The sequence below is a fragment of the Bactrocera dorsalis genome, chromosome 6 (genome assembly GCF_023373825.1).
Source record: "Bactrocera dorsalis isolate Fly_Bdor chromosome 6, ASM2337382v1, whole genome shotgun sequence".
In the NCBI taxonomy this organism is placed as follows: domain Eukaryota; kingdom Metazoa; phylum Arthropoda; class Insecta; order Diptera; family Tephritidae; genus Bactrocera; species Bactrocera dorsalis.
This window is the reverse complement of record NC_064308.1, coordinates 41662357-41673878: the sequence shown is the minus strand read 5'-3', so window position 1 is coordinate 41673878 and position 11522 is coordinate 41662357. Positions and strand designations below refer to the sequence as shown.

At 41.1% G+C, this 11522-nt stretch overlaps 1 protein-coding gene across 1 annotated transcript in view; it reads left to right on the top strand.

The window, feature by feature from the left end:
* Positions 1-319: 319 nt before the first annotated feature.
* The window catches only part of LOC125779270 (uncharacterized), a 272515-nt gene continuing 261312 nt past the window's right edge, over positions 320-11522 (top strand). The window contains exon 1 of the mRNA XM_049460349.1: positions 320-663. Coding sequence (XP_049316306.1) covers positions 505-663 — 159 coding nt within the window. The 5' untranslated portion in view covers positions 320-504. The remainder of the gene's footprint in view (positions 664-11522) is intronic.

The following is an 11522-nucleotide window of genomic DNA, read 5'->3' as shown; positions in this document are numbered from 1 at the left end:
TTATGTCTTAAACAACTGAAACTAAGTGTGCTGATAAGAAGTTTTGTTTTAGCGCCTCTTCATACCCTATGGAAATGTAGGAAATTGTACAGTGGGCTTGGCACCACTCACCTTTAAATGAAAACCTATATCTCATAGTTGACCAATTTAAATCAAATTTCATGCAAACCGTTATTTTGACTTTCTAATGTCACATTGTGAAAATGGGCGAAATCGGGCTACAACCACGTTTAATTCATATATCCCAAATGATGGTTTCCCTTTACAGTATTAATCGAGATCCAATGACGTTATCGCTATAAGACTTTGAACGCAAAATGTGTTCCGATGTTTGGAAAATGCACCAAATTAGCTGCGAAGACGACATGGGGGTAATTGTTTAAATGGCATAGATAAGCATATTTGAGAAATAAGTTTTTAGGAAAATAATAAACAACGTCTTCGAATTAATGTATGTGTTATTGAGCTATTTTCAGATGACGCAAAGTAAAGCATAAAGTACATATGTATTTGGGATCAACAATGAACAAAGTTCGCATCTTAAACTTCATTCCAACTCCTGTGATCAATACAATGAGAGACTCAACAACAAAGAAAACAAATGCAGCATCGAAATCTTCAACTATGAACTGTCAAACAATGTCAACGGTAAATACTAATCAGGTAAGTTTTTTTCTATGAAATAAGAAATGAGTTGACCTCTCTTGCCTAATATTTAACTATGACTTATAAGTTGAAATGGTTTCATTAGACGCTGTTATTTTAACCTTGTGAGTTTTAGGAGTAAACCCGCGGCGCAGCTCGCTCCTTGTGATAACAATGTAATGGAAAAGTTAAATTGGCAAACTGCATTTTTTATTAACTTCCTAAATCACTTAAATAATAGTACTACTGTGCCCAAAAAATAAGGTGGCATTGTATTTATTTTGAAAATTCTTGATTTATTCTTCCAAATCAATTTCGTCCCCTTCAAAGTAATCCCCTCCCGATGCAATGCACTTATGCCAACGGATTTTCCAATCTTCGAAACACTGGTTATAGTCACATTCCGGGATGGCCTTCAGTTCCGTCTTCGCTGCGGCTTGAATCTCCTCCATCGTATAAAAACGGTGTCCCCGGAGCGGTCTTTTGAGCTTGGTGAACAGCCAGAAGTCGCACGGCACCAGATCAGGTGAATACGGTGGTTGCGGAACGATATGGGTTGAGTTTGTGGCGAAATGATCACGAATTACGAGGGCAGTATGGGATGGTTCATTATCGTGGTGTAAAAACCAAGAATTGTCTTTCCACAAGCCCGACTTTTTAGGCGGATAGCGTTACGCAAACGACGCATAACGTTCAAATAATATTCCTTGTTGATTGTTTGACCGGTTGGAAGGAATTCATAATGCACAACACCACGATAATCGAAGAAAACAGTCAACATGACCTTGATTTTTGAGCGACTTTGGCGCGATTTTTTTGATCTCGGCTCTCTTTTGGCGCGATATTCGCTCGATTGATCGGTTGTTTCGGGGTCGTAAGCATAGATTCAAGTCTCATCGCCAGTTATAATGCATTTCATGACACCCTGGTAGTCGGAAAGCATAGTGTTTTCGGTACCAGTCGAGATTTGACGCGCTTGAAGCGCAAAACATCTTTCAAAATGATATTGGCTGAGCCTTTCGACATGCCAACTTCATCAGCAAGGTCTCTAATTGTTAATCGAATTTTCAACACCAAATCTTTGATTTGTTGAACGTGAGCTTCGTCGGTTCAGGTTGATAGTCGCCCTGGACACTCTTCGTCTTCGACACGTTCACGGCCGGCTTGGAACTCACTTTACCACTTGTAAACATTTTTTTTAGAAATAGCCTCATCACCAAAGGCTTTCTGCACCATCCTCAACGTGGCCACAGCAGAAAATTGATTCCGTAAACAAAATTTAATGCAAATTCTTTGCTCAACAAATTTCGACATCGCAAAAAACGAAAAACTCACTTTTAGCAGCTCACAAAACGACTCGTATCTCAAACACTAATGTATATTTTGACATGAAATTTGACATAAATGTGACTGACAGTACTACCAACCTAAAAAAAGAAATATTTCTCCAAATATTTCTACGCGCGCAGTTTAAATTCAAATGTCACCTTGTTTTTTGGGCACATAAATATGTCTGATGAAACAACATCTTCACAGTCTCTGCATCTGCATCGTATTGCTATTATCAAAAACTCCTTTCTTTTAAATAAAAACAAATTTTTATCGTTGGACAAATTCTTTTGAAAATCCTTACAATTCATTTCTTTGAAGTTATATTGAACAACTACAATATTCTTAACGGTCTCAACTGAGATGCGATTACGATCGTTTCTCCACTGTGTGTTTCCATTTGGAATTGCCCCATTTTAATTATAATATCTGTGGTGGTACTGATAAGTACTTCGATTAAGTGTCCATATGTATGTATTTATAGGTTTCTTAATGTTTTTAATATTATAGAAACAAAAGGGCTCCAAAAGGAGCTTAATAATTAATTTTTCTCGACATACTACAGGTTTTCGGATAGGTAAAACAAATGGTGCTATCAATAAAACTCCTAGTTACATGAACATGATCTGTATTTAGAACTCCCGAATTTAATAAGAGTACCGCCGATTTACAGAGTTTCACACAGAATATAATCGCGTAGCTCTGCTCTAACGAATGCTATATTTTCGGCTTGCGCCACTCACAGAAACATTTTTTCTGGACAAACCTTGTATTTGTTTTACATTTATTTTTTAAAATCAAAATGGTGATAATTGCAGATGATTATGAGCGAAAAATTGGTAATTAAATCTGCAGTGTGGGATTTTTTTAACCCTGGACGGTCATCCTTTTTTTTTGTACATTAACGTCATCCTTCGTCAATATGACGACGACTTATTTCAAATCCATTTTCAGTAGTAGGTGTGAGTCGAAATAATGAAAGCGTTTTATTTTTTTTTATTTATTTATTTCATTATTAATAAATACAAGTCAAAAATAAAAAAGGAAAACTTATATCGCTGTACGAAAGCGGAGATCAACACGAACAATTAAAAACATATTGACGAAGGATGACCGTCTAGGGTTAATGTTCCCAAATGATGTGTAATTTTTAGATGAAGCTCTTTCATCATTACCAAATTCAAAATTTCTCCTTCTTAGAATGAAGAATTGATTTTAAAATTGTTGCTAGCGGTTTGCTGCTTAAATGGGTATGTTAGGTTTTCTATCCACACCGTGGAATTATATTATTCTAATTCATATGATGTGAGGATGGAAACAAATGTAGAAGTTCACGCAAGTGAGGAAAGTTCTTTGATTACCATTCAATTGGGAGTGGCCAGAAACGATTCTTAAACATATGGCTCAGGCAGCAACGACTTCTGTTCTTTGACCAAAGATCCCCTGGGTAGCAAGAATATATCCGAAGGAGTTTGGAATGTCTGGTCCCTTAATTGAGAAGGTGCCCCTGCCCAGCTGATTAATGTCCTCGTTAGGGTGAAGGCTGTCAACACCGCCGTCCAAGAAATGCGATGGATAGGACAATCACTTAGTCTTAAAGAAAAACTATTTTGTTGCAGCCAAGATTCGCACCCGCCTCTGTGCAGTAAAAAACGCACCTCAACAAACAAAAGGAAGGTTCGACGTCGAGAAGCTGCAATCACAACAGACTGCCTACCTGTCAACGTTACGATCGACGACAACACTTACGGTATGGGATAGATGCCGAGAGTTGAAGAGGGAAGCGAGACGCATTTGCAGACAGACAAAAATAGAGGCTGAAATGTATGAGTATGAAGAGCTTGAGAAGCTGACCGAGAGGCAATTCAGAGAAGGTTTCGAGATCAGAGCATACTCTTGTAGAACCCCCCGTAGTGATCTAGTAACCGATGCCCAGAGCATGTTAAAATAATGTATGGAACACTTCTTTAACCTGCTGAATGGCAGTGAAAGCAAAACGTCCGGAGAACGCGAACCCTATTCGACAATCGAAGAACAGCAAAGCGACGGGGGCCGATGGATTGCCGGCCGAGTGTTAAGGAACTGGTAAAGTGGATGTATCAGCTTCTTTGTAAAATATGATCGGACAAAGGCATGCCCAACGATTCGAATTTAAGTGTGCTCTGCGCCAACTATCGTGGCTCCTTAACATCGCATATAAGGTACTGTGTGAAAGATTAAATCGACCCGTCAACAAACTGATTATCAGTGTAACTTTAGACCTGGAAAATCAACAACCGACCAGATATTTGTCATGCGCCAAGTCTTGAAAAAAATTCGAGAAAAGAGAATCGACACAAGCCACCCCTTCGTCGATTGGAAAGCTGTTTTGACAGTACGGAAAGGAGCTGCTTTTATGCCGTAATGCCTGAATTTGGTATCCACGCAAAACTAATGCAGCTGTGTAAACTGACGTCGAACCAAACGCTCCGTCAGGAGCCAAAACGAGGTTTCAGACAAGGAAACTTTTTATCATGCGACTTCTTCAATTTTCTGCTGGAGAAAATAATTCGAGCTAAAGAATTTAATCGAGCAGGTGCAATCTTTTATATTGATATCATTGGCCTCAACATTCGCGTCGTTAGTTCTGCTTTCTCCAGACTGGATAAGGAAAAGAAGGAGATGGATCTGATAGTGATCGAGAGCAAGACGAAATATCTCCTGTCATCAAATAAACAGACAGCGTTGCCGCTACTTGGCTCTCAATCGACCTGATATATGGTTCAGAGGAATGAACGATGACAGCATCTGATGAGTTGACGTTACGAGTTTTCGAGAGAAAGGTTCTGCGAACGATTTATGGTCTTTTGCGCATTGGGCACGTGGAATATCCCATTCGATAGCACGATGAGCTATGTATATGAGATATGCGACGGCATAGACATAGTTCAGCGAATTAAGAGACAGCGCTAGGTCATGACGTTAGAATGGACGAAAACATTCATCTCTGAAAGTATTTGACGCAGTTCCCGCCGGGGGAAGCAGAGGAAGAGGAAGACCTCCACTCCGTTAGAAAGACTAGGTGGAGAAGGACCTGGCTTCGCTTGGAGTCTCCAATTGGCGCCACGTTGCGAAAAGAAGAAACAACTGGCGTGCTGTTGTTAACCCCAATTTGTGTTCCAATAATGTATAACAACATAGTTCCATTTGATGAAAGTTAAGCATTTGCTAATTCGAGTGATTCTTAAATATTAATCAAGGTAAAATTACATTATGCAAATATATATTCTATTAGATTTAATTCCTCATTTGACAAAATATAAGAAGTAACTATGCCGAAAAAGTCGATCAATGTGTGGTGTATATTACTGAAATTAAGTTATAATGCTTCTCTTATAATGGTATGTCTGTATGTCAGAAATTGGTAGCCCCCATACACCTAGTATAAAAATTTTCGAACTTCAGGGTGACTTTGTACCGCATATATCGGCCAATATGTGAGTTATCCCAATGAAAATAAGAGAGCGTGTTTTTTGTTTTTTTTTTTTGGGGGGGGGGGGATTTTGTGGCACTCCCTCATAATACTTGTAGATCTTGGAGGAGGATTATTAGGTGGTTGATTAAATGGATTTTGGTTATGATAAACGTTCTGTGGATTTACTGGATATTGGAGATAGCGTTGTTGGCTGTAAGGATTATAGATTTGAGGTGGTTTGAGGAAATGAGGAAATTTTCGTTTCCTTCATTTTGTCCCTATATCTATCGTCTATTGCTTTGCTTGGTTCGTAATATTTTGGTTTGTGCCATTATTTAGAATATTTTATATTATATTTTGTCCATTTGTCTGTAACTTCTGCGTTACTACGGTTTTAAGCAAATGTGCTATTTCTGGCAAAATTTGGTTATCAGAACTGAAAGGCCTTGCTGGTGCAGCGGGTGTTGTATTCCTTAGTAATCGTGATCTTAACAAATTATTTGGATTAAACATTTTTTTTAAACTCAGCACTAATTTAAGATATAAAAGTCGTATTTCGTACAGAGGGTCGCAGTAGCTTTAAAATCGACGAAGGGGTGGTTTGTGTCGATTCTCCTTTCACGGGTTTTCTCCAAGAGGCGGTTGAAGAAGTGTTTCATTCACTATTTTAGTATGCTCTGGACATCGGTTACTAGATCACTACTGGGGGTTCTACAAGAGTATGCTCCGGTCTTGAAACCTTCTGTGAATCGGCGCATTTTTTCGAAGAATTTTAGAGCATTACCCCTGTCGGCCAGCTTTTCAAGCTCTTCATACTCACGTATTTCGGACCCCTCTCTTTTTGTCTGTAAATGCGTCTCACTACCCTTTTTAACCCTCGGTTTCTATCCTATCCTGTACGTGTTGTGTTCGATTGTAACGCTCCCAAATAGGCAGTTTGTTCACTCCGCTGCAACATGGCACTCCTAAACGTACCAGCTGCTCTTTTGCATTTTTCGAAACCAATGGTTTCGTTTACACCTGTACGTAAGGATGCCGTCCAGACATGGACCTACTTGCTCATTTAATTCTCTTACTAAATAAAATAACAATTCGTAACACGATAGAAAGTCGCTTTGTCTGAAACCGCGTTTGGTATCGATCCGATCCTGACGGAGCTTTTGTTATTGCTCAACGACAGTATACACAGCCGCATTAGTTTTGCGTGGATACCAAATTCAGGCATTTCGGCATAAAAGCTGGTCCTTTCCGTACCTTAATTCCTAATATATTAATCACCTCAGTAGATAAAATACGTCATACCACAATAGAAAATTCTCGTTTTTCCGGTTTGTTTTTATTGGAAAGAAAACGAGAATTTTCTATTATGGTATGTCGTATTTTATCAAGAAATTACTTAAGGAATAAAACCAATCATATAAACTATATTTTCATTGAGATAACTCACATATTCGCCAATATATGCGGAACAAAGTCACACCGAAGTTCAAAAATTTTTAAATTCCGTTTTATTCCGATTCAACCCATTTTTGGCATAGACATGCCATCATAAGAGAAGGATTATTCCCCAAAGTCAACTTTAGATACCGGGGTCTAAATACTCGGTACCTATGGGCTCGAACAGTTTTTATTGGATTTTAACAGTTTTTGGTTATAAGGTGTCACATACAAAATACATTATTCGTGCAAAGTTTTATCCGGTTATATTATATTATATTAATTGCTTTTCGATTTGTGTACTGGAAACTGAACGAATCAAGTGGAATTTAAAATTGTGCTACATACATATGGGAAGTAGGTGTGATTTTTGTCCGATTCCGTTCATTTTCGCAATGTGACATAAAAATGTAAGAAAAGTGCCACGTATTGAATTTTGTCGACACCGGTTAGTCGGTTCGCACGATATGGGATTTCTCTAAAAGTAGGCGGTGCCAGTCCCATTGTCCAATTTTCGTACCGGCTCCTATAAAGCTATCTCGTACACTCTCGGTGATACACTTAATGTCTCTGAAGTATTTAGTTATTGACTTATCGCGCTTTTAGTCGTTTTTAACAGTACCATTATATGGAGAGTGAGCGAGGTTATCCTACGAATTCATCCATTTTCACACAGTCGATAGAAGTTTTTGTTAAATTTGTACTCAGCAAATTTGATTTTGTTGCTTAAATGGTTCAGGAGAAATGAATATTAAACTTGTTAGAGGGCGGGGCCACACCTTTGTCAAGCATTTTTTCACACAAGTGCCCCTTGCTACTGCGATCCTCTGTACCAAATTACAGCTTTTTATCTTAATTTAGCTCTTAGTTATGGCGCTTTATATGTTTTCGGTTAATGACGATTTGTGGGCGTGGCAGTGGTCCGATTAGCTACATCTACGAACTCGAAACTTTCTTTGTACTAACCCACACACCAAGTTTTATCAAGATATCTCAGACGGAAGGACAGACAGACAGTCAACCAGATTTCAACTTTTCCAGTTATGAACAAAACTATAATACTCTGAAGAAACTGGTTGCAAGAGTAAAAAAAGCACAGGGTGTAAAACGCGTTATTCTTGATTCATTCGGCAATGAAAGGGACAATTATAGTGTAAGAGGCTCAGAGTTCTAAAAGCGAACACTTAGATTAAAAAAATTTCCGAAGGCTACGTTCTCATTTAGTTCTTCTTCGTCTTAATTGGCGTAGACACCGCTTACGCGATAATAGCCGAGTTAAAAACAGCGCGCCAGTCGTTTCTTCTTTTCGCTACGTGGCGCCAACTGGATATTCCAAGCGTAGCCATGTCCTTCTCCAACAGGTACTTCTAACGGAGTGGAGGTCTTCCTCTTTCTCTGGTTCCCCCGGCGGGTAGAGCATCGAATACTTTCAGAGCTGGAGTGTTTTCGTCCATTCGAACAACATGACCTAGCCAGCGAAGACGCTGTCTTTTAATTCGCTGAACTATGTCAATGTCGTCGTATATCTCGTTCAGCTCATCGTTCCATCGAATGCGATATTCGCCCTGGCCAATGCGCAAAGGACCATAAATCCTTCGGAGAACTTTTCTCTCGAAAACTCGCAACGTCGCTGAACTATGTCAATGTCGTCGTATATCTCGTTCAGCTCATCGTTCCATCGAATGCGATATTCGCCCTGGCCAATGCGCAAAGGACCATAAATCCTTCGGAGAACTTTTCTCTCGAAAACTCGCAACGTCGACTCATCAGATGTTTTCATCGTCCAAGTCTCTGCACCATATAGCAGGACGGGTATTATGAGTGATTTATAGAGTTATCCTGCGTTGGATTTCCTGGCTGACATTGTTGGTGGTGTTAATACTGATTCCTAAATAGACGAAATTATCTACAACTTCAAAGTTATGACTGTCAACAGTGACGTGAGAGCCAAGGCGCGAGTGCGACTACTGTTTGTTTGATGACAGGAGATATTTCGTCTTGCCCTCGTTCACTGCCAGACCCATTTGTTTTGCTTCCTCGTCCAGTCTAGAGAAAGCAGAACTAACGGCGCGGGTGTTGGGCCGATGATATCAATATCATCGCCATACGCCAGCAGCTGTACACTCTTATAAAAGATTGAACCTGCTCAATTAAGTTTTGCAGCTCGAATAATTTTCTCCAGCAGCAGATTGAAGAAGTCGCACGATAGAGAGTCGCCTTGTCTGAAACCACGTTTGGTATCGAACGGCTCGGAGAGGTTCTTCTCGATCCTGACGGAGCTTTTCATATTGCTCAACGTCATTATACACAGCCGTATTAGTTTTGCGGCGATATCAAATTCAGACATCGCGACATTAAGGCAGCTTCTTTTCGTGCTGTCGAAAGCAGTTTTGAAATCGACGAAGAGGTGATGTGCGTCGATTCTCCTTTCACGGGTCTTTTCAAAGATTTGGCGCTTGGTGAATATCTGGTCAGTTGTTGATTTACCAGGTCTAAAGCCACACTGATAAGGTCCAATCAGTTTGTTGACGGTGGGCTTTAATCTTTCACACAATACGCTCTATAGAAACTTATATGCGATGTTGAGGAGGCTATCCCACGGAAGTTGGCGCAGATTGTAGGATCTCCTTTTTTGTGGAATGGGCATAGCACACTTAAATTCCAATCGCTGGGCATGCTTTCGTCCGACCATATTTTACAAAGAAGCTGACTCATGCGCCATATCAGTTTTTCGCCGCCGTGTTTGAATAGCTCGGCCAGCAATCAGTCGGCCCTTGTCGCTTTCTTGTTCTTCAGGCGAGCAATTGCTATTCAAACTTCTTCATGGTCGGGCAATGGAACGTCTGCTCCATCGTCATCGATTGGAGAATCGGGTCCGTCTTCTTCTGGCGTTGTGTGTTCACTGCCATTCAGCAGCTTGGAGAAGTGTTCCCTCCATAATTTAAGTATGCTCTGGGCATCGTTGACTAGATCACCTTGGGGGTTCTACAGGAGTATGCTCCAGTCTTGAAACCTTCTGTAAGCCGCCGCATTTTTTCGTAGAATTTTCGAGCATTATCCCTGTCGGTCAGCTTATCAAGCTGTTCGTACTCACGCATTTCGGCCTCTTACTTATTTTGTCTGCAAATGCGTCTCGCTTCCCTCTTCAACTCTCGGTATCTATCCCATCCCGCACGTGTTGTGGTCGATCGTAACGTTGCGAGGTAGGCAGCCTGTTTTCTCTCCGCTGCGACACGGCACTCCTCATCGTACCAGCTGTTCTTTTGCACTTTCCGAAAACCAATGGTTTCGGTTGCAGCTGTACGTAAGGAGTTTGAAATGCCGTCCCACAGTTCCCTTATACCGAGTTGTTGACGAGTGCTCTCAGAGAGCAGTAGTGCAAGCCGAGTAGAGAATCGTTCGGCTGTATGTTGTGATTGCAGCTTCTCGACGTCGAACCTTCCTTGTGTTTGTTGGCGTGCGTTTTTTGCTGCACAGAGGCGGGCGCGAATCTTGGCTGCAACAAGATAGTGGTCCGAGTCGATGTTAGGACCTCGGAGCGCAAGCACATATAAAACACTGGAGACGCGTCTTCCGTCTATCACAACATGATCGATCTGGTTGGTGGTTTTTCGATCCGGAGACAGCCAGATAGCTTGATATATCTCCTTATGCTGGAATCTAGTACTTTAGATAACCATATTTCGGGCCCCGGTGAAGTCGATCAGCCTCAACCCATTTGGGGATGTTTCCTCGTGGAGGCTGAATTTACCGACCGTAGTACCAAAGATACCTTCTTTGCCCACCCTGGCGTTAAAGTCGCCAAGCACGATTTTGACATCGTGGCGGGGGCAGCTCTCATAGGCGAGATCCAAGCGCTCATAAAAGGCATTTTTGGTCATATCGTCCTTCTATCCCGTCGGGGCGTGGGCGCAAATCAAAGATATGTTGAAGAAGATCGCTTGGATGCGGATTGTGGCTAGAAATTTATTCACCGTAGTGAATGATAGTACTAGGCGACGGAGTCTCTCTCCCACCACGATTCCCACATCAATCTTGCGCTCCTTTATATGGCCACTGTAGTAAATGCCACAAGGACCTACTCGTCTCTGTCCTTGTCCCGTCCATCGCATTTCTTGGACGGCGGAGATGTCAGCCTTTATTTTCACGAGGTCATCAACCAGCTTGGCAGCGGCACCTTTCCAATTAAGGGACCGGACATTCCAGGTGCATGCCCTCAATTCGTAGTCCTTATTTCGTTTTCCATGGTCGTCTTCAAAAGAGGGGTCTCTCATCCGAGGCTGGTTGTCAATATTCGCTGGGCTGTTTTTTTACGTGGCGGGTCCCAAACCCAGCGCACAACCCTATGTAAGGATATTTCGCCCTCTCACTTTAGCTCGCCTTCAAACGGATGTTCTTAGGCTACCCAGAGGATACTTAGTCAATGACCGGAAGTTGTGAGCTGCTTGAGTCAAATATAAAAGAATCGTTTCTGGCCACTCCCAAGTGAAAGGCGATCAGAGAACTTTCCTCACTTGCGTGAACTTCTACACATGACTCCATCCTCCATTCCATCCTTCATTTAATTGGGGAATAGAAATAATATCTATTACGTTGAATTGGTAGTAGCTGTTGCAAGGCACAATCATTTGCCATACGCACTCAAATATTTTAGAGG